Here is a 23,856-nt window from a genome sequence, read left to right as displayed (position 1 = left end):
CCATCTCAGGTGTGGGCAGCTTAAAGCCAGCGTGATCCTCTTCTGTGTCCTCTTCCGTCTTCTTCGGTCCCACGATGCACTGCACCGGCCCCGCCGTCACTTCCGGTGCCGCAGCGTCATCCCTGCACAGCTTCTGGGCATGCCCAGAAGCTGTTTTGCAAGGTATGACGGCGCCTGCACCGGAACTGACGTCGGGGCCGGTGCAGGCGCATTGATTCCTGGGAGCGATGACGTTCAGCTCCGAGGAATCATTGCAAGCCAGGAAGTGACGACTCGCCGCGGCCGCTGAGGGGAGGAAGAAGGAAGTAAGGTAAGTATATTTTCTTCTAAACGAGGTAAGTAAAAAAAAAAAAAAACTGCGATTATCCATTTGTTTTTCAGGTGACCCGGAGCGAGAAGATGGAGGTAAGTATAATTTTAGGGTGGAACTCCACTTTAAGCCAGCAACTTCTCCATTTTCCATGCAAGTCTTTTCCTGAATATAAACTTTAAACCTGAAGGTAGTACTCCAGACTTAATTTCATCAGCATTACAAAATAGCTGTAAATGATTCAATTCTACAGAAAATCAATATTCAAAAAGATCAATATCCTATCACTCATGCTATAGTATTCTGACTGATAAGTAGAGCTTTGCTGATCTTGTAGTCTTCACCTTTTTTGTGTAAAGAAATGATTTTCTTTCTCAGGCCTTGTGATATTTCTCTTCTATGTGGTGCCATTGCTGACAGCATGAGGAAGGGTTTTTTTTTTTTTGTTAGGCTCGATTTACATCTATGCATGTTGCTTTTGAGCATTTCTGTAGTGCTTTCCAAATTTTTTTTGTTGCAATTTGCTTTTTTAATATTTTTTTTCTAGGAAAATTTGTTGTTGGGCAGATTTAAAAATGCAAATAGTGGCAAACTCGTAGTAAAAATGCAATACTTGTGTTTTGGATGCAGGTCCATTGAGTCCCGGTTCACACTGGTGCAATGCGGGAAACCCTACGAATCAGTGCCGGTTCCTGCATCGCACCAAAATCGCACAGTGGTTCACACTGAGATCTGCAAATCGCTGGGGGTGTCAATGTAAACGTAATGACACCCCCATATTGGTTAGCAGATCACAGTGTGAACTCTGAAATGGTGCAGGAATGGAATCCGATTCCAGTGCGAACCAAAAAATGGGTCCTGCACCATTTTGGTGCGAAAGCAATGCAAATTCAGCCATACATTTTGTATGGCTGAAATCGCATTGCACAGACATCGCATGTGATCTGCACAGCAATAGGTGCGAATCACATGCAATGTCTGGGATCACACTAGTGTGATCAGACACTGAAGTCTATTACATGCAAAATGCTGCATTTTGCAGGAAAAAAGGTCCCCGACCCTTTCCAAAAATGCAGAGGCACAAGATTGCATTGATGTGAACGTGTTCCATAGGAACCCATGTTATAAAATAAAATGCATTTCTGCAAAAAGCGTGAAAAAACGCATTAGTGTGAATCCAGCCTTAAAGTGGAGTTCCACCCTAATTTAATACTTACCTCCATCTTCTCGCTCCGGGTCACCTGAAAAAGAAATGGATAATCGCATATCTTTTTTTTTTTTACTTACCTCGTAGCGAAGAAAAAATACTTACCTTACTTCCTTCTTCCTCCTTCCTCGGCCGCGGCCCGTCGTCACTTCCTGGCTCTGCAATGATTCCTGGGAGCTGAACGTCATAGCTCCCAGAAATCATTGCGCCTGCACCGGCCCCGACGTTAGTTCCGGGTCGCGCGCGTCATCCCCTTCTAAACAGCTTCTGGGCATGCCCAGAAGCTGTAGAGGGATGACGCGCGCGACCCGGAAGTGACGTCGGGGCCGGCGCAGAGCATCGTGGGACCAAAGAAGGCGGAAGAAGACGCCGAAGGGGATCTCGCTGGCTTCAAGCTGCCCACGTCTGAGATGGCAGCGCTGGACAAGACGTTTTCAAGGTAAGTATTTGTCCTAACAGGTAAGTGCAACCCGGGACAGATCAGAGGCTAGCCATTGTGGAATGTACTAGCCCTGACTGTCCCGGGGGTATTAAAAAAAAAAAAAAAAAAAAATCCAGGGTGGAACTCCGCTTTAAGTAACTCCTTTTTATAATCAACTGTCTGCTAAACACCAGTTTAATAATTAGACTGACCTGTTGTTGAATTAGGATTTTGTTGTCTAAAATTTAGTTTTGCTCCTAATGCCTCGTAGACACACGCATCGATAGTTGGCCGTGAATTTTCGGCCAACGTCCGATCGGCCGATTTTCGGCTTGTTAGTATGATGCTTCCGACAACCGACTCCGACTTTTCGGCCGAACAAAATCTGGTGTGCATGCTATAAAATTTTTCATGCCTATATGCGGATGTGGCTGAGTGAAGTCAAAATCTGTTTCTCAACATTTATATTGAATTTGCTGTGTCTCTTCAATAAAAAACAAATAAATGAAAGCTTACATTTCTGAGCTGCACTTCCCTGCTTGCAGTACTGACATGTAATATAAAAAATAAGCAGCAGGGGGCGCTGTGAGGAAACACATGGCTGCAGATCTCCTAGCAGAGTCTGATGGGTGAGTGACGTAATAGAAGCGACAGAGGTCAGAGGGACGGGAAGAGCAGAGTGGAGAGACAGGGCAGGTGAGGAGGAGTGAAGTTTGGAGGGGTTATGGTGTAGAACTGTACATTGCAATGAGGAATGCTGCGTGTGTTTTCTGTGTATGGAGCTGGCTAGCTCCTTATGCTGTGTGTGTATCACACTGACAGTGAGATCTGCTACTTGTCACCACCATGTGATAATCTTCTGCTATAGTATATACATCCCCCCCAATAGTCTATTTATATGGGCACGACTTTTATTGTATTTTAGTATAAAGATATATTGTCTATTAATCCAGATAATAAATGGGTCCTTGTGAGTAGTAATCAGTACACAGGATCCATTCATTATTGCAGATTAAAAATGTGTTTACATTTTGCCTTTCCAATCAAACTAATGATGACCTCTCTCCCCATCTCATCCAATCAGAGAATTCCTTCATCTATTCATTGAAAATAATACAAGACGTTCTGTGAATTGGCGCAATACTAAGTAAGTGACCCCCTTGTAGTCAGAATACAGGGGGAAGCCACTCAGCACACACCCTATTAGATAGCAATGATCACTTTTGTAGCACAGACTAGTACAGTGATTGGCAGCTGCCCCCCCCCCAAAAGTTTTTGGCACTAGGAAACCGTTTCATGGCAGCCAATTTTCCAGGGGAATGGGGGCTATTCACAGAGTCTTTCCTCGGTTCCCCTTCACATCACAGCCCCCTTTAAATTACAGTGCCCCTTTTACATTAATGTAAAGTGGAATGCTCTGTAAAGGGGGCACTGTATTGGAAAGGGGGGCTGTGATGTAAAGGGGACTGCTCTGTAAGAGAGGCACTGTAATGTAAAGGGGACTGCTCTGTAAGGCTTCTTTCACACGGTCCACCTCCGTAGACGGATCTGTGCTGCTCAGCGGGGGATCGATACACTGATCCCCGCTGAGCAGGCAGGTGACAGCTTCCTCTCCGCTCTGTGTGCGGAGAGGGAGGTGTCAGAGCCGCATTCATCTCTATGGGGGAATCGGATGAGAGCAGACCGCCTGTCCGCTCTCATCCGATCCCATCCCCTGGACGGATGGAAAATATGGTTTCCTTCCATCCGGATTTCACGGACAGGATCGGATACGGATGGCAGCGGGTGTCAGTGGAGGTGTCTCCGCTGACATCCGCTGCCCCATAGGGATGCATGGAGGATCAGATCCGCCTAATAAACTGACAGGTGGATCTGATCGGATCGCTCGTGTGAAAGGACCCTAAGGGGCACTGTAATGGAAAGGGGACTGCTCTGTAAGAGGGCCACTGTAAAGGAAACGGGACTGCTCTGTAAGAGGGCCACTGTAAAGGAAAGGGGACTGCTCTGTAAGAGGGCCACTGTAGTGGAAAGGGGACTGCTCTGTAAGAGGGCCACTGTAGTGGAAAGGGGACTGCTCTGTAAGAGGGCCACTGTAAAGGAAAGGGGACTGCTCTGTAAGAGGGCCACTGTAGTGGAAAGGGGACTGCTCTGTAAGAGGGCCACTGTAGTGGAAAGGGGACTGCTCTGTAAGAGGGCCACTGTAGTGGAAAGGGGACTGCTCTGTAAGAGGGCCACTGTAGTGGAAAGGGGACTGCTCTGTAAGAGGGCCACTGTAGTGGAAAGGGGACTGCTCTGTAAGAGGGCCACTGTAAAGGAAAGGGGACTGCTCTGTAAGAGGGCCACTGTAAAGGAAAGGGGACTGCTCTGTAAGAGGGGCACTGTAATGGAAAGGGGACTGCTCTGTAAGAGGGCCACTGTAATGGAAAGGGGACTGCTCTGTAAGAGGGCCACTGTAGTGGAAAGGGGACTGCTCTGTAAGAGGGCCACTGTAGTGGAAAGGGGACTGCTCTGTAAGAGGGCCACTGTAAAGGAAAGGGGACTGCTCTGTAAGAGGGCCACTGTAAAGGAAAGGGGACTGCTCTGTAAGAGGGCCACTGTAGTGGAAAGGGGACTGCTCTGTAAGAGGGCCACTGTAGTGGAAAGGGGACTGCTCTGTAAGAGGGCCACTGTAGTGGAAAGGGGACTGCTCTGTAAGAGGGCCACTGTAGTGGAAAGGGGACTGCTCTGTAAGAGGGCCACTGTAGTGGAAAGGGGACTGCTCTGTAAGAGGGCCACTGTAGTGGAAAGGGGACTGCTCTGTAAGAGGGGCACTGTAGTGGAAAGGGGACTGCTCTGTAAGAGGGGCACTGTAATGGAAAGGGGACTGCTCTGTAAGAGGGCCACTGTAGTGGAAAGGGGACTGCTCTGTAAGAGGGCCACTGTAGTGGAAAGGGGACTGCTCTGTAAGAGGGCCACTGTAAAGGAAAGGGGACTGCTCTGTAAGAGGGGCACTGTAATGGAAAGGGGACTGCTCTGTAAGAGGGGCACTGTAATGGAAAGGGGACTGCTCTGTAAGAGGGGCACTGTAATGGAAAGGGAACTGCTCTGTAAGAGGGCCACTGTAGTGGAAAGGGGACTGCTCTGTAAGAGGGCCACTGTAGTGGAAAGGGGACTGCTCTGTAAGAGGAGTGCTGTAATGGAATGGGGACTGCTGTGTAGGAAGGGTGCTGTAATGGAATGGGGACTGCTGTGTAGAAGGGGTGCTGTAATGGAATGGGGACTGCTCTGTAGGAGGGGTGCTGTAATGGAATGGGGACTGCTCTGTAGGAGGGGTGCTGTAATGGAATGGGGACTGCTCTGTAGGAGGGGGTGCTGTAATGGAAAGGGGACTGCTCTGTAAGAGGACTGCTCTGTAGGAGGGGTGCTGTAATGGAAAGGGGACTGCTCTGTAAGAGGACTGCTGTGTAGGAGGGGTGCTGTAATGGAAAGGGGACTGCTCTGTAGGAGGGGTGCTGTAATGGAAAGGGGACTGCTCTGTAAGAGGACTGCTGTGTAGGAGGGGTGCTGTAATGGAAAGGGGACTGCTCTGTAGGAGGGGTGCTGTAATGGAAAGGGGACTGCTCTGTAAGATGGGCACTGTAATGGAAAGGGGACTGCTCTGTAGGATTTTTTTTTTCTAGAATTGTTGCTCTTTTTTTGTTTATAGCGCAAAAAATAAAAATCACAGAGGTGATCAAATACCACCAAAATAAAGCTCTATTTGTGGGGGAAAAAATTACATCAATTTTATTTGGCTACAGCGTCGCATGATCGTGCAATTTCCAGTTAAAGTAACGCAGTGCCGAATCCCAAAAAATGGCGTGGTCATTAAGGGGGAAAACCTTCCGTTCCAGTAGTGGTTAAGGAACATTAGTAATTTTAGAGTACATAGGAGTCCACATTCCAGTACAAAAAAAAATCGTCTCCTAGAGATACAGCGGTAAAATTTTGTATTGAACACATCACCATTTCTCTAGGTAAATATATTTCTAAAGGTTATATCGATATGAACTTTTTACCACATGTCAGTAACATGTATAAAACATAAGCGTTGTAATCATACATGTTACAGAGAGAGCAAAAAAGGCATTCACTGAAGATACATACATACAGTGGGTACGGAAAGTATTCAGACCCCCTTAAATTTTTCACTCTTTGTTATATTGCAGCCATTTGCTAAAATCATTTAAGTTCATTCTTCTTCCTCATGAATGTACACATAGCACCCCATACTGACAGAAAAACACAGAATTGTTGACATTGTTGCAGATTTATTAAAAAAGAAAAACTGAAATATCACATGGTCCTAAGTATTCAGACCCTTTGCTGTGACACTCATATGTTTAACTCAGGTGCTTTCCATTTCTTCTGATCATCCTTGAGATGGTTCTACACCTTCATTTGAGTCCAGCTGTGTTTGATTATACTGATTGGACTTGATTAGGAAAGCCACACACCTGTCTATATAAGACCTTCCAGATCACAATGCATGTCAGAGCAAATGAGAATCATGAGGTCAAAGGAACTGCCTGAAGAGCCCAGAGACAGAATTGTGGCAAGGCACAGATCTGGCCAAGGTTACAAAAAGATTTCTGCTGCACTTAAGGTTCCTAAGAGCACAGTGGCCTCCATAATCCTCAAATGGAAGACGTTTGGGACGACCAAAACCCTTCCTAGAGCTGGCCGTCCGGCCAAACTGAGCTATCGGGGGAGAAGAGCCTTGGTGAGAGAGGTAAAGAAGAACCCAAAGATCACTGTGGCTGAGCTCCAGAGATGCAGTCAGGAGATGGGAGAAAGTTGTAGAAAGTCAACACTGCAGCCCTCCACCAGTCGGGGCTTTATGGCAGAGTGGCCCGACGGAAGCCTCTCCTCAGTGTAAGACACATGAAAGCCCGCATGGAGTTTGCTAAAAAAACACCTGAAGGACTCCAAGATGGTGAGAAATAAGATTCTCTGGTCTGATGAGACCAAAATAGAACTTTTTGGCTTTAATTCTAAGCGGTATGTGTGGAGAAAACCAGGCACTGCTCATCACCTGTCCAATACAGTCCCAACAGTGAAGCATGGTGGTGGCAGCATCATGCTGTGGGGGTGTTTTTCAGCTGCAGGGACAGGACGACTGGTTGCAATCGAGGGAAAGATGAATGCGGCAAAGTACAGGGATATCCTGGACAAAAACCTGCTCCAGAGTGCTCTGGACCTCAGACTGGGCCGAAGGTTTACCTTGCAAAAAGGCAATGACCCTAAGCACACAGCTAAAATAACGAAGGAGTGGCTTCACAACAACTCCGTGACTGTTCTTGAATGGCCCAGCCAGAGCCCTGACTTAAACCCAATTGAGCATCTCTGGAGAGACCTAAAAATGGCTGTCCACCAACGTTTACCATCCAACCTGACAGAACTGGAGAGGATCTGCAAGGAGGAATGGCAGAGGATCCCCAAATCCAGGTGTGAAAGACTTGTTGCATCTTTCCCAAAAAGACTCCTGGCTGTATTAGATCAAAAGGGGGCTTCTACTAAATACTGAGCAAAGGGTCTGAATACTTAGGACCATGTGATATTTCAGTTTTTCTTTTTTAATAAATCTGCAACAATGTCAACAATTCTGTGTTTTTCTGTCAGTATGGGGTGCTATGTGTACATTCATGAGGAAGAAGAATGAACTTAAATGATTTTAGCAAATGGCTGCAATATAACAAAGAGTAAAAAATTTAAGGGGGTCTGAATACTTTCCGTACCCACTGTACATACATACATACATACATACATGATACAACATTACATGATACATACAGTATAGAAAAATGAATCAAGTGTGAACACTTATAGTTGGCCATGGCCAATTATCTGTCAGATTTTTCCTGCTCTATCAATAAATGCGCATACAGTATCTACAACCATAAATTCAATATCATTGATCTGACAATGATTATTCGGAGAGTGGCTTCTGGGTGCTGTACACTTTAATCCTCCTATATATGATCACGGGGCTCTCTACAGTGCACTTTTTTTTTGCTAGTATTATTGGCTTCTCTCTGCTAAATCCAGTTGTTACTAACAAATCTTATGTTATGGGGCTCTCTAATCTTGAGCCAATGGTTAAGACATTGCAGCAATGCACAATTAAACATGAAGTGGCACTTCGTTCACTTATTAATGTATTGTGGAGGCTGGAGCCAGACCTTTTGAATGACGCTCCACTGTACATGAAGAGCGCGGCTGTGTTACAGCACACCATGGCACAAAAGTATTGGGTAGAAATTATATTTTCACGTGTTGTTCTTTATAACTAGAGATGCATTGAAATTTCTACCACTAAAACTTATCGGCAGAAAATGGTGTGATCGTCATTTTGCCGATAATAAAAAAAAGGTGCCAGGAACATGATTTTGCTGCAAATTTGTGGCGATTTTGCCACGCTTATGATTTGTTTTTCATAGGTCATGTGACTGAAAAACTGCATCAAAAACATAACACAGGTGCGTTATTGATGCGTTCTTGCTGTGTATTCAATCAATGCATTGCAGCGTGGAGGTGCAGTGTTTTTTTTTAAAGTGACCAAAAATGCAGCATACAAGATTTTAAACACCACAACAGAAGCGCTACGGACCAGTGTGACGACATAAATAGAATTTAAAGGGATACATTTTTTCTTGCGCGTTTCTTATGCGAATGGTGCCAATAATGGCCAACAATAAATTCATATTAATTTAAATTCATGATATTATTTAAAAAGTCACATATAATACAATTATATATTTTTTAAAAACTGTCATTTTTGGGCAAGTGCATTTTGCATTTTTGGTTTCAGCACCAAAATTTCCATTCTGTGCACCTCTATTTACAACCCATTAGGTTTAGCAAACATAGTCTGCGTCAGTGCAGAAAAATGTGTGTGTTGAAGCACATTGTATCCTACTATGAACAAGCCCTAATCCAGGCCATGGACTTAAATTCCTTAAATGCCAAGAAAAATGGCGGAAATCTTCATCCATACATGTAATTACATGTCTGTTATAACCACTCCATTCTATCTTTTCACAGGGCATTTGACAGGCAAGGAGGAGGCGATATGTTGCCTCCTCACCACCTGTTTTAACCTGCGCAAAGCAAACCCAACATGCGCATTGCACACAGTTGCAGTGCAAGTGAGGCACAACCCTATTCATTTGAATGGGTTGAGATCAGCGGGGGTTTTGCCCACTGAATATGACATGCTATTTTTATTTTTATTTTTATTTTATTTATTTTTTTTAGGGCTGCAAAGCATCCTGATTGCAGCATGTGTACAGACCTAAGAGGCTGTATTTCTGTGTTTAGTTGGCAGTCAGGGACAGTAAAATTGTGGTTATTTGCCTGCTTTTACCACCCCTTGGCTGCCTGTGTGAACAAGCCTTTAAAGGGATCCTATGAGAAGGGAAATATGTAAGCTGCAATTACTGAATTGTTTTCAAATACACTCCATGACTGTCACCCTGATCCCAGCATCACTGTGTTAAGACCCCGTTCACACAGGGGCTACGCTACTTGCTGGGGCGACCTGTGAAGGCGCGACATGCACGGACTTCATATCATTGAAGTCAATGAAGGTCACCTCCAGGTCACCCCAAAGTAGTACAGGGCCCTTTTTCTAAGTCAGAGCGACTTGTGTCGCTCCTATTAGAATGGGTCCTGTGCTAATCAATGGCAGGCGACCCACCGCGACTTGTCAGGCCACCAAGTCGCCTGACAAGTCGCGCTAGTGTGAATAGGGACTAAGTCTTTTATTCGAAACAAACATGCAGAAAGGCAATTTAGAATTTTGCCATCTGTAGATCCCATATTTCTTTAGTCACAGGTTTTCATTTTTAACTGCCCGTAAGACTGTCACCTGAAAACAAGTGTGCAGCGATAAGATCTGAGGGAAAGCTCTACATCAGGGATATACAAACTGTGGCCCTCCAGCTTTTGCAAAACTACAGGTCCCATCATGCCTCTGGGTGTCATGCTTGTGGCTGTCAGAGTCTTGCTATCCCTCATGGGACTTGTGGTTCTGCAACATCTGGAGGGCCACAGTTTGCATTTCCCTGCTCTTCACCATCAAATGGGCAGCAGAAGGTTCTAGTCTTTCCAGGAGATGTTTTAAAGTCCTGCTTAGTAGAGCTGCAAGGAATCATGGGCAATTTATATAAGAATAAAAGTCCGGTAAATTGAGTCGACTTTCTAATAAAGTATCAATATTTCCTGGATCACTTTGACATTTACCTTATTATTTTACTTGTCAGGAATCATTTAATTCATATTGAGTGTGTGTGTGCGTATATATAATATATTATTTTATTTATTTGTTTTAGATAAAGTTTGTCCTATCGCCATGTCTGGTGTACGTGCTTCAGTCCATGCCAAATGGATTGTAGGAAAAGTGATTGGCACAAGCATGGCAAAAACAGCAAAAGTCAGAGTGACAAGAATGGTGCTAGACACCTACTTACTAAAGGTAAATATGTGCGTTTCTTGTTTTACTCGCTCACTTTTCGCTTGTTTGGATGTTTTCTGGGTAAATTGTAAATATAAAAACTCATACTGGGTATTTGGATAATACAGATGCCCAGTAAAAATATATTTTATTTAGTACAGGTGTTTGTATAGCACCAACAAGTTAGTTAGAGCTTTATATAATGTACATTCACATCAGTTCCTGCCCTTAAGTAGCTTCTAGTCTAAGGCCCCAAGCTCACGTGTCTACCATAAAGTGCTACCTACAAAAAACTTGGATGCTCTCCTATCCTGCTGCACTTTCCTGTAGTAGTAGATTAAATTGGCCGCTGAAAACCATAAAGAAACCAACACTTCCAACAGATTCTTTGCTCCCTTTCCATACTGTGGTTGCCCCTCAATGACCCCTACATATACACATTGGAAATGTAGGCTCAACCCGCTTAGTGCAAAGGGAATCCAGTACTCTTGATTCTTAAAATGATTGTAAACCTATTTTTCTTTAAAATAATGAACATGTAATACCCGCTCTGTGTAATGGTTGTGCACAGAGCAGTCCTGTTCCTCCTTTCTTGGGTCCCCCTCTGGAAATTCTGGCTCCTCCACCCAGCCGAGAACTCCCATAGGCCGCTTGTTATTGTAGCACTTGTGTGGGCTTGATCCTGAGAAGCGCTCTTTGTGTCCTTTACACAGAGTGTGGCTCTGCCCTGTCCCCTTTTCTCTCCTCACAGGCTGTGTTAGACAGCAGAAGGAGCCATTGGCTCCCACTGCTCCCTCTCTGTCCAGTGAGGAGAGAGAGAGTGGAGATTGCTGCTACTCTTGGGCACAGTGCTGGATTGAGATTGAGCTTGGGTAAGTATGTGGGGGTGGGGTTCTGCATACAGAAGCTTAAAGCAGAGCATGCCTTTGGAACCACTTCTAAGGGGGCGCTTTGTTTCCTTGCTACTGAAGCAGTCAGGGTAGGCAGCAGTAGAGTCTGGGCACCCTGGATTGCCCACTAAAACCACCTGATTTTGTCAGTTACTGCTATCTATTTTAAATTGTAACTTTAGTCAGAAAATTAGGTCCCAAAAGATCACTTTAGACTGGCTCCCTTTGCTGGTAGAACTATGTAAATCATTAAAATAAATGCATTTACTGGTTAAAATCCAGTAATACATTTTCTCACTCTGCACATGCTCAGTTGATATCTATTCTCAGCACTGTTTCTAAAATCAGAGTCACTAGAGGCTGATCTGCTGACATTGGGTTTAAGGGGTAAGAAAGCAACAGGAATGACAGGGGCTGTGTGGCAGGGACACAGATTTGGGAGATATAAAATAAAAGCAGGAGAGGTGACAGAACAAATTTTTAAGACCAAGGAGAGGGAGAGAGATTTCAATAAGGAAGTGACTTTTCCAGGCTTCAACAAAATGGTGGCCTCCAGCCAGAAGAATCAGGAAAAATACTGGAGGCACTGTACAGCACACACTTTGATAGCGTAAATATTAAATTAGAATGCATGTTTTTTTTTTTATAGAACATTATTTGTTATCGAACTGTTATGGGTAAAGTTCCACTTTAGCCTCTTTAATACAGGGCGCTTTCACACACCTTTCTGTCCAGGCTAATTTTCAGCTTTCGGCGAATGACAATTGCGCGGTCATGCAATGCTGTACCCAAAAAAAAGTTATTTTTTTTAGATGGAGCTATTTTTTTGGCTGTGTTAAATCACCACAGAGTTTATTTTTTGCTAAACAAATTCAAAAAGACTGAAAATGTCAAAATATATATTTTTTTTTTTTTACTATTTTGTAAATAAGTAATTTTTTCTCCTTCACTGATGAGGTTGCACTGACAGGCACTCATGAGGAGGCACTAATATGCAGCAGTGATGGGCATTTATAGGCAGTACTGATGGGCAGCCTTTATGGGCACTGATGGGCAGCCTTTATGGGCACAGATGGTCGGCAATGAGGAGTCACTGATAGGCATCACTGGTGAACATCAGATTATCAGTGCAGATCCCCGCCTGTCAGGAGAGCTGCTTATCGGCTCTCCGCTACTCGCATGCTTTCAGCGTGAGTATAGGAATGCCAATAACCAGCACTTCCTAGTTACACTGTGATCAGCTGTGATTGGACACTGCTGATCACTTAGTAAAGTGCCAACGTTATAAGCTCTTTACCGCGATCAGAGATGCTGTGTGTCTAAATGACACACTGCACCACCGATCATCGCGCTGCTCTCCCTCAAGGGCATACACGAGTGCCATGTTCTGAAGGACATCATATGATGTCCAGTCAGAACAGGAAAGCCACCGGCCAGCCATAATTTTGCTATAGGCCGGGCGGGATGTGGTTAAGTTTTGTGGATTCCCTTAGAATTTGGGGAGGAAAAAGGCCCCACTTCCCATCCTCTCCACCTTTTTACTTCTCCTTTATTTCCCCTCTGTTACGTTTACCACTACCTCCATTGAACACAAGAAACATTTCTTCACAGGATGTTTCTAGCACTGTTCACCAGGGGTGCCAACTTTCAGTAAATTTACGAACCGTTTGTTAAATCTATAATTTTTGCCTCTTTTCATGAATGTTTATTATGAACAAGCAGTCTGCATGTCCATAATGGACATTCACGGACAGATGCAAACATTAAGTCACTTGTTCATAAAAATAGCTGGCAACCCTGCTGTTCACTCACAACTCTGAGCAATGCCTGTATATGGTAACCTAACAACTGTATGTAAACCTACTCCACCAATGGGAAAACACATATATACTTGTTTGACACAGTGCGGTTGATTTACTAAACCTGGAGAGTGCAAAATCTGGTGCAGCTTTGCAAAGAAACCAATCCGTTTCCAGTTTTTTTTTTGGTAAATCTTAATTGAACAAGCTGAAGTTAGAAGCTGATTGGCTACTCTTCCCAGATGCACCAGATTTTGCACTCTACATTTCTAGTAAATCAACCCCTGTATGTTGATGCGCTGTGTAGCAACCAAATAAGTTGTAATCTTGGCAATGCTGTACCATAAAAAAATATGACGAGCTAAACTCATATATATTTTAAATTCTTTTATAAATTTTGGTAGGCCGTTGCCTGTATATGAGAAATTGTTGAGCACAGAATGCTAACGGCTGTCTCTTGTTTCCTTGTCTAGTATTACAACAACAGGAAGACCTATTTTGCTCACGATGCCCACAAGCAGTGCACAGTGGGAGATATTGTACTGCTGAAAGCCCTACCTGAAAGGAGGAGTAAACATGTCAAGCATGAACTGGCTGAAATCATATTCAAAGTGGGCAGAGTGGTTGACCCCCTCACTGGAAAACTGTGCGCAGGCACCACATTTCAAGAAAGTTTAGAGGACATTGATGTGAATAGCCTTGATAAAAGGCTCCAGAGCATCCACCTTTCAGCAGAGTCAAGTAGTCAAGAAGAAAAGAAGGCTGATTCCTGAAGACTTACCTCTGTGTACAATACCGGTGTCTATGATGTCTAATTGTTGTCATTTACAAGTAATTAAAATATTTTTTCCTACATTTTAACACATTGGTTTATTCTAACTGTAGCCAATCTTTAAGTATGACATGTTTGTTATTTAAAAAAAATATATATACTCAAACCTTTAATACCACTTTAAAAGAGAAGTACACCCAAAGCTCGTTTGGCTGTACTTCTTCTGTGGATCACAGCAGTACAGTTCGTTGTGCACTCCTGTGACCAGTTTTTAGCAGACTGCTGTCCGCTAACATCACAGAGCCGGTCCAGGCTCGGGAAAGATCGCAACCATATGTTCGCGATCCACCCACATGCCTGGGCCGGCACCCCGGCTCAGCCTCTTAGCAAGCTACTGAGAGCCTAAGCTGGCTGCTCCCACCCCCTCCACAGCCCAGCTCTCCAGTGACTGCAGGGGGGCAGTCACCAGCTCTCTGCTCACAGAGCTGTGAGGACGAGCGATCGGCAGTGTTTGATCGCTCAGTTCTCAGTTTTAGAGCCTGATTCAGCATTGGACAGATGCAGCATTGGACCTATGCTGCATCCAGCTAGGTAAGAATGATAAAAAGGAGGATGTTACAAAGAAAAAAAAAAAAAACAATGAAGCAATAACTTCATGATACATTTAATACAGAGAAATTAGTGGATATGTATGGATTGAAGTTGAAGAATAAGGATATATTTTAATGTCACCAAACATGTTCTAAATTTAAATTACATTTCCTTTTTTTTTTTTTTAAGTAGTTTGATACCAAATCAATAACCACAACCAATAAAACACCCAAAATAACAGTTCATTTGAGGATATGTTATCTGGGTTGTGCCAATGTTTGCTGAGTTACTGCCAAACCCATCACATGTCCAGGAATTTCACAACCGTAGGCTATTATGCACTCATTTTTTTTTTTTGGAAAAATGTGAAAAAAAAACTAGATGAGCTTGGTTTCATAAAGTAAACTGAACTGTGTAAAATACAACTATACAAACTTTTCTAATAAAGGCAGATAAGAAAGGCAAAAGCAGATCATAGCGCTGTCATGCTCTGATTTGATCGGGTGACTGCTGCCATTACATTTGTATACTATATATTGTCAAAATGTTGCTATATGGTTTACTATAATCAGTTTATAACAAAGTTTTTATATTACATTAAAATGACCTAAACTCGGAAAGTGAAGATTTGCTATCTCATAGGGAACATCTAGAAATTTAAATTGTGCCTAAGCTGTACCCTGAAATATCTATTGTTTTGATTGCTTCTTAAAAAAGCGCAGTTTTCTTTTATATGTCTGTGCATAAGCACTTATGCTCTCCAGCCTAAAAGCTCTAAATCTGCACTTTGATAACATCTAAGGCACTGCTGACTCTGATTGCTAGTCTGACGAGATTTTTAGTGAGATTTATTATTGTCAGTACAGTGCTGCTCGTATCTCCCTACTTCTGCTTCAATAATCCTATTAATGTGATTTACTGCCCCCCTGAAAAGCACTCCACAGTGAATTGCTTTTCAAGGAGTAAAGAAAGGGGTTAGGCATTCAGGAGGCAATACTGCTGTCAACTAATGCCTGTTTGTTTTGTTTTTTGGGGGGATTTTTTTTGTATTGCAGGACTGCATTTGGCTCGCGGTTGCTGCACAGCCCCATTCACCTACATGGGAGAGTTTGACAGATGGTGCTGCTTGTCAAACTCTGCGTGTAGCACAACGATAGGGTGTATTGCTCTGGGTGGTACCATGTTCGCTTGTAGGAAAAACAGGGATCAACCACCTAGTTTTTACTGCCCCCTGGCTGCCCATGTGAAAGGAGTTTAGGGGTTTACAAGGTATTGCCTCTGCTGTAATCGCCACAGGTGAGTTTTCTAAATAAGGTCACATTTCAAGAATGTTCAAAATCTTCTACAAAAAACACGTGTACCAAATATGTGACTGTGATTCTGTTACCAGCAAATTTTATTGTTCTGTCATAAGGAAATTTTTGAATCTGAGACAAACTGCCAGGTCTTTCTGAACCACTAAAGCTTCAGCACGCGTTGCCATACCAATAGGTATGTGGGGGATGAGAGGGAACGGGCAAGTTCCAGCACTACCCAAAAGTGTTGGAGCTTTTTCCCATGCAGAGATGGCCAGTGTTTGAGCATGTAGGAAGCAACTGAAACTGTTATAGGTACCTCCAGTAAGAACTTAAAATATTCACTCACAGAATGCTATACTTTAAAGTGGTTGTAAACCTCAGACATGAAATATGAACAAATAATATCCCTCTATGGTGTATACTTGTCTCTAGGTGTCATTTCTGTTTGCTGCTTCGTTCATCTGCTATCAGCATGAATGACTTTTGAAAAGTTTTCCTGACGCCAAGAGAAAAAAGGGGATATGGGAAGGACCTCCAGCAGATTGACAGCCTCAGCTCAGTTTCTATGTGCAGTTTTAAGGTGGATGTGTCCAGGGCCAGATTCATGTAGGGGCTTACTGGAGCTGTAGCTCCAGGCCCCTACTTTAATATAGGCCAAGCCCAGTGGGTATAATCCAGTGTGCAGACATGCAGGAGTGGCATTCTTTCACTCCCCTTTTTCTCTCCCTCTCTCTTTCTTCTTCTATCAGTGTCCTCACTTCCTTTTTACATCAGTGTCCCCCCTCCTTACCATAATGTATTCACTTTGCAGATGCTGATGTAAAGAGGGGTGGCTCTGGTGACCAAAGACTCCCTTACCTCAAAGTTCCCCTTTACACCAGAGTCCGCATAGTTCCCCCTTGCCCCCAGAAACCTACTTACACCAGTGTTCCTCTTTACACCAGAGTTCAGTGTTCCCCCTTGCATCACTGTCCGTGGGGTTCCCCTTTACATCAGGGTATGCAGTGTTTTAGCTTACTGCACTGTAAGGGGGAACTCTGCTCACTCTGATTTAAAGGGGAACTTTGGGGGCTCTGAGATCTGTTGTACGGGTGAGCGCTGTGGACTTTCCATAAAGAGGCCCACCAAAATCCTCAGGACCAGGCTCAATTTATCAGTATTTTAACAGTATGTCTTTTTCCTTTGTAAATGCCAGTGCTGCTATAGTAGGCTGTATACATCCTACAGATGTGTCACTCCACAGGCAGAATATTTAAAGACATTGTGCATTTTCTGGTAGAATCATTTTTGTTGAATATAACAAAAGCAGGGGGATCTTAAAAAAGAAGTGTAAAGTAGTAATGTAGGTAGGATCACATACATCACAGCAATTCTGTAGGATAAAATGTCAGTAGTCTGACCTTGCAACTGGGGCTGTGGGTCTGCGTAAATGACCAAAAATCTTAGAAGCGTACCATGGAAAGACAAGAATAGAGGGCAGGCATAAACCAAATGTCAAAAAGAATAAAGAAAGAAAGGGAAAAAAAGAGGGGTGTGGAGGGAGAAGTGTGTGTGTGTGTGTGGTGGGGGGGGCGGGGGTTGTCAACTGATTTTTTTTTTTCCATGCATAGGTCAGCCCCATTCACTTGAATGGGCAGCCCTATGCCAATTTGTTGTGCCGAAGAAGTACCAAAGGCTGACACTGAGCTAGGCCTGTTTGGCGACTAGTGTTTTGCCACAATTTTTGCACGTTTTATTGTGTGACAATCGCAGCAAAATCACATCCCTGTTTTGGGTTCCATTAGGAAATAATGACACTGCAAGCGCGTTGCATGTTTAGCTGCAGTTCTTAAAAATCGCGTAATTCTTCCTGCGATTCTGATACGCTTAGGTGTGAATGGGGCATAAGAGGACAGCATTGGTTTACAGTCCAAGAAAACATATTAGGGCTCATTCGCACAAGAACTTCAATAAATGCACATTGCAAAGTTTATGCCCCTCCCCCCCCAAAACAAACCCACAAAGTGGTGCAGTGCTAAAGTGCATGGAAATGCAGATATATTTTTTGTATGTTAACAGCCAATTCAATCCCAACGCAATGCTCCTCAATAGTGGCATACTCATGTGATTAACCTACTCATTTTTCACAACGTGTTGTCGATTCCCTGAAGCAGGGCTTCCCAAACTTTTTTGGGCCGAGACCCACTTCTGAATAAAGTTATTTTTCTGGACCCACTTGCTTGTAATTGAATATTGTAAAGCACTACAGAATTTGTTGGCGCTATATAAATGCAAATAATAATACATATTTTAAAGGGAGGGGATGCTAAATTAAGAATATAAATTTACTACTTTTCAATTTATTATTGAATACACTTGCCAGATGTTTTAAGAGGGGGTGTCAGAAAGCGGTGGCATGTTTGGCATATAAGCGGAGTTGTAAGTAATCAGCACCCTCATAGACAGTATATGAGTGCAATTGCAAGTGCATAATCTATTTGCCTTTAGTAAATCAATCCTTGTGTTTCTTCTGAAAACACAAGGAAATCATCAAGCATTGGCAGCAGTGTTTACTAAAGAAAATGAAGTACCCTCATGGACAGTATAAGGCAGGCAGAGGACAGAAATCAACCACCCCAGGACAGTGATCAGCAGGCTATATGGCACTCACCCTCCTTCCTCTCCCAGCGGTCCACAGTGAAGGTGAAGCCCCTGTATGCCCTCTCCAGGGCCCAGCACACCTCACCCAGAATCTCCATGATGAGGAGCTCTATGTTGTTCTTGGCGTCCTGGCTCTTCTTCAGATCCTCTACTGGGGTCACAGAAGCTGCCATGAACTCCTGACACCGCCGGGCCACCTGGTCCTCCTATGACACTGAGGCCACCGTCTCTACCTGCTATAGCTGAGAGAATCTCGCCGCCAGTCTAGCCATCACCGTTGCTGCCAGCTGGCTCTGCATCCCATGAACATATCCTACATAACAGCCCACAAATGTACTCACTGATGCAAGTATCCTCCTAGCGGGAAATGCAGACCAGCCTCCGTAAACCGTGTGGGCGGGGTCCTGAATCCACCGCAATTTGACTGCTCTGGCTCTCTGTAATTTGCGAAGGCTCGCACGGCACAATTTAAGCAGGCCCGCTCCCAGTGATTTCCGACTCAGCGCGACCCACTCAAACGCAGCTCGCGACCCACCAGTGGGTCCTGACCCACAGTTTGGGAACTCTTGCACTAAAGGCATATGGACTGCACTTTGTAAGTGCAGTTGCTTTCATTTTCCCCTGAGCATAGTCAATATGATGAAGCTTTACTTTATAAAGAATTCCCAATAAGGCACAACAAAAATGAAAAACAGCATTTTGGATTGGATGATTGCAATCAGCAGATCTTTACCCCATTCACTAAGCTCTGGGAAAAATGAGTGCAATTGCAAGTGCATAATCTATTTGCCTTTAGTAAATCAATCCTTGTGTTTCTTCTGAAAACATGAGGAAATCATCAAGCATTGGCAGCAGTGTTTACTAAAGAAAATGAAGTGCCTAAACCAGGGGTAAGCAACCTTAAAGAGGTGGAGATCTACAGGAACAACATGGGAGAAGTCAAAGATCACCAAGCACAGTGTCACCTCCTCACACCTGATTTAAACCTCTAATTGCCATACTTAAGTGTCGCAATGCATTGCACAGCAATCACGGGTTTAAATCAGATGGTGAGGAGGCAGCGTATCGCCCTCTCAACACCAGTCAAACACACTCTGATCACTTTTCAGAGGAGCAGTAGTGTCTACTGCACTTGTGAACGAACCCTTAGTTGCATTCGGCAGTGGCACCCTTAGGGCTCGTTCACACGTAAAGTTGAGGGGTGGTGAAACCCAGGGGTTGAGTCACGGTTTTACTGCCCCAAATCTCTACCCCCTTTAGCTGCTAAGGCAGCAGCCAAAGGTCTACACATGCTACAGCAGGAATTAAGCCTCCTGTTGCTTTTGGTGGGTCCTTCAGGCTGCCAATCACGACCCTTTCAGGCAAATGAGGCTACTCTGCAAGTGCCCTACAACTGAATGCTTCTGCAGGGTCCAAGGGATTAAAACAGGTGGTGAGAAAGCAACCTATTACCTGCTTTAACCCTTTGTTTGCTGTACTGCACAAGGTTGCAGGGCACTTGCAGAGTGGCCTCATTTACTTGAATAGGTCGTGATTGGCAGGCAGAAGCACCCACCAAAAGCAACAGAGGGCTTAATATCTGCTGCGGCATGTGCTATACCCACCAACCATGACAGGGCGTATAACTCTGGTTGCAGCTGTGACGTGTACACCCCTGGCTACTGTAGCTAAAGGGGGTGGGGTTGGAGCAAGGTTGATAAAAACACATCTAAACTATGGGGTTTTACCACCCCTCAAACTGAACCCCTATTGTTCTGAGCCCCCTATAAGACTGCTTTCACACTGATGTGCTGCAGTTTATCTGCGGCTTTCCTGGGTAAGCTGTGCTTTGCTATAGACTTCTATTATATCCTGCAGGTGTGGTGCACTTACTGAAAGTGCACCAAAACTCCTGCATTCAGAAAGTGCACCAAACCAGCAGGATATATTAGACGTCTTTGGCTAAGCCCAGCAAACCCACAGAAAAGCTGCAGCTATGCTGCACTGCACCCGCGGTGTGGGTAAACCACAGGAACATCAGTGTGAAAGCAGCCTCATACTATTATGCCCAGTGTATCGCTTCACCCTGACCTGAACATTTTTCTCCTTTGGTGCTGTTGGCACCACTCTGGAGACCGCTAGCCGGGATAGGAGGTGGAGTGCAGTTGGTATCGCTCGGCATGGGACAGGAGCCAACACTACAGAGGAGGCATTTTCTTGTTCCCTGCTACAGCTCTAAAGCCCCGTACACACGTACCGATTGTCGGCCGTAAATATTCGGCCAATGACCGATTGGCTTGTTAGTATGATGCTTCCGACAGCGCATTTTCGGCCGAACAGAATCTGTCGTGCAGGCATTAAAATTTTTGTTTGCCAACACCAGAACGGCCGATTGTTCACCAGTCAGTACAGATTTCGGCCGACAGACAGCAGATTAGCAAGACTGGGCATGCTCAGAAAAGAAAAAAGACAAGGAAAGTTAACCATCACATGACATCACTTCTGCAGTCGGCTGTTGTTGGCCGACAAAATTTGTGTGCAGTCTTTTGCAGTTTTCAACAGACACGACAGCCCTGGACAAAAGACGGCCGATCGTTTGGCCGACATTCGGTACGTGTGTACGGGGCTTTACTTTACAAGTAGTCCCTCTGCATTGCACTCAGTTTGGTGTTCTGGGATGGTGGATCAGAAAGCCCAGAGCTCGATCTACCAGTCAGTCACCTGTCCATAATCTACTGGTATATTGCGATCTACAGGTTGCTGACCCCTGGTCTAATACCTAGTACACACGATAAGAATATCAGACAAATGATTGTCCATTTTTTTTGCATACTAGTCTTATATAAAAAACGAATAGGACACCAAGGTTACAAAAATTCCCATACAATAGAATACAACTTTGAAAGTGATGTATTGTATTAATATATTCTTTTGTTCCTGTGGTCATTGTCTTGGTCACAAGATTTTGTTTGTGCAAATACCATACTAAATACACGAAAATTAATCGTTCTGTTATTGTATATGAAAAATATTTTCGTGCTTGTCCCTTTGGATAATTTCACTTGAACTGTCATGATCGGCTCTCCAAAGCTGTGTACTAATGATTAGATTATCAGATGAAAACTGGATTTTTCCTACGATTTTCCCATTGTGTGTACTAGGCATTATATGCCAATAAATGTAAATAGTGCAGCGCTAGAAATATTTATATATTTAAAAAAAACATAGAAAATATATGAGAAAGTCCAAAATACATTTCCAAAAAAAAGTTCATAAAAATATCCCGGATGGTACAAAGTGGTGTCTCTAGATTGAACGTGCAGGTGTCATATAATGTGCAGCACCTCCACCATACACACAGATAGCCGCTCACCCTAGGACCACCACCCCTTGAACCAACAGGACGGTCAAACAAGCATTCCCATGAAAGATCTACTAGTCTCCCAATGGTTAGAGTGGATCCGAGACAACCAGTTCTTCTGTAGGATTGTGGATAGTGATATAAAAGCAAATAGAATGAATCTAGTGCAGTGATGGCTAAACTATGGTACGCATGCCACCGCTGGCACGCAGAGTCCTGTCCATGGGCACGCGAGCTATAGTTTTCTGAACAGCTCTGGGCACACAAAAGCTGCCTACACTTCACTGGGGAGGAAACAGTGCCCAGTGTCCACGCACTGTCCTGGCACTGCCCTTCCTACAGATCACCCACAGCACTTTGACTTGCTGCTGGACCAACTCACAGACCAGCAGGAAGGGCAGCCAATCACCTCCCCCAGCCATGGGATGAACAGCCAATTGACTGGGTGGCCAATCACCTCCCTCGTCCACGGAATGAACAGCCAATTGACTAGCGCGGGAGGAGAAGTGGGCGTTTTTTTGCCCGGGGGTTGCCGAATGCAGCCACTTCGTCCCATTGGGGAGAAAGCCCAGAGATGAGTCAGGAGCTACAGTATGTGCTATGTGACCGTGTTCTGTGCTATGGGCATGTGTAATGGGTGTGTGGGCAGAGGGAGCATGATGGGCTACATGAGTGTCACTGCACCGCTGCCATACCACAGCAGAAGGGGGAGGGGGTGGTGAGCTGCATAGGGGGGACCAGATGTGTGACGGAGAGGAAACTGTGCCATGAGCTGTATGGAGGATGGAATGCATGGTGAGGAGGTGTGTTATGAGTTACATGACAATGTGTAGCTCACTGATGTGATGTGGCCGGACATCAGAGAGTCGTGAGCTGAAGGGCGATACATATTATGTACTAGAAGTTTACAGTGTGATGGAGATGTGTGATGTGCTGCATGGTGATGGATGTTGGCACTTTGAAATAAATAAGTTGGTTTTGTGTCGCAGTTTGGGCACTGATCTAGTGCTCTCTGTTATATAATCATTTATTCAATAAATGTAAAAGCACTTACAATTCTGGCACTTGTCACAAGTGCGCAAACGAGCGCTCTGTGTATACACATATAATCAGATAAGATGGCCGTGGGTAACGTCATGCGTGGCTTCTTCCCCTGTACGTGTTACATCCCGCTGACCTCAAGTCCTGCCTAGGATGTATTTATATTTTGGACTTTCTCTAATATATTTTATAAGATTTATATGTTTTTTAATATATGAATATTTCTTGCGCTGCACTATTTTCATTTATTAGCTTATTTGGAGGTGTTGTGTGATTGGCCTTGAGTGTTCAGTCGCAATTATTCATATTTATGCAGGATTGTTTGCACTGATTATTTTTAGTTTATGGCAATGGCAGCACAAAAAATATTAGTTACGTTTATATTTTTTTATTAATATATAGTTTATATAGGTCACATTGTATTCCCAGCCCTTGTATTAGCAGCAAAAAAAATATTGTTTATGTTTATATTTTTGCATTATTATATAGTTTATATAACTCACATTGCATTCCCAGCCCTTGTATTAGCAGCACAAAAATATTGTTTCGGTTTATACTTTTTTATTATTATATAGTTGATATCGCTCATATTTAAAGAGGAAGTAAACCCTCCTCTGCAACTTTTACCTATAGGTAAGCCTATGATAAGACTTACCTATAGGTACTGTAAGTACCGTTTAGGAGATATTTACCTTAAAGCGGAGTTCCGGGCACAGAAAAAAATTTTCAGTGAACATACCCCCGGGACAGTCAGGGCTAGTACATTCCACAATGGCTAGCCTCTGATCTGTCCCGGTTCGCACTTACCTGCAAGAAGAAATACTCACTTATAAAATTTCTTCCACAGCGTTGCCATCTCTCTTGTGGGCAGCTGAAGCCGGCGCGATCCTCTTCTGCGTCTTCTTCCGCGTCCTCTTCTCCCAGAATGCGCCAGCACCGGCCTCTCTCGTCACTTCCGGTGCGGCGCCGCATTCCTCCACAGCTTCTGGGCATGCCCAGAAGCTGTTTAGCAGGGAATGCGGCGTCGCCCCGGAAGTGACGAGCGGGGCCGGTGCCGTCGCATTGATTCCTGGG

At 44.1% G+C, this 23,856-nt stretch overlaps 1 protein-coding gene across 1 annotated transcript; it reads left to right on the top strand.

The window, feature by feature from the left end:
• The first annotated feature begins 2,534 nt into the window (after positions 1-2,534).
• On the top strand, positions 2,535-13,961 carry MRPS17 (mitochondrial ribosomal protein S17). The gene is made up of 3 exons (XM_082246307.1): positions 2,535-2,634; positions 10,290-10,432; positions 13,574-13,961. The coding sequence occupies exons 2-3, from the start codon at positions 10,310-10,312 to the stop codon at positions 13,871-13,873; spliced, it is 423 nt and encodes a 140-aa protein (XP_082102433.1). The 5' UTR covers positions 2,535-2,634; positions 10,290-10,309; the 3' UTR covers positions 13,874-13,961.
• Positions 13,962-23,856: the final 9,895 nt, after the last annotated feature.

The sequence above is a fragment of the Pelophylax lessonae genome (genome assembly GCF_965119305.1).
Source record: "Pelophylax lessonae genome assembly, chromosome: 2".
Lineage (NCBI taxonomy): Eukaryota > Metazoa > Chordata > Amphibia > Anura > Ranidae > Pelophylax > Pelophylax lessonae.
The sequence above is the reverse complement of the archived record's forward strand: the minus strand, read 5'-3'. Positions and strand labels throughout refer to the sequence as shown.

Excerpts from the sequence above, each read along its gene's own strand:
- MRPS17 (XM_082246307.1), top strand. The coding sequence starts at position 10,310 with ATGTCTGGTGTACGTGCTTCAGTCCATGCCAAATGGATTGTAGGAAAA. Across the intron at positions 10,433-13,573 it reads TAGACACCTACTTACTAAAG|TATTACAACAACAGGAAGAC; the intron begins GTAAATATGTGC and ends TTCCTTGTCTAG.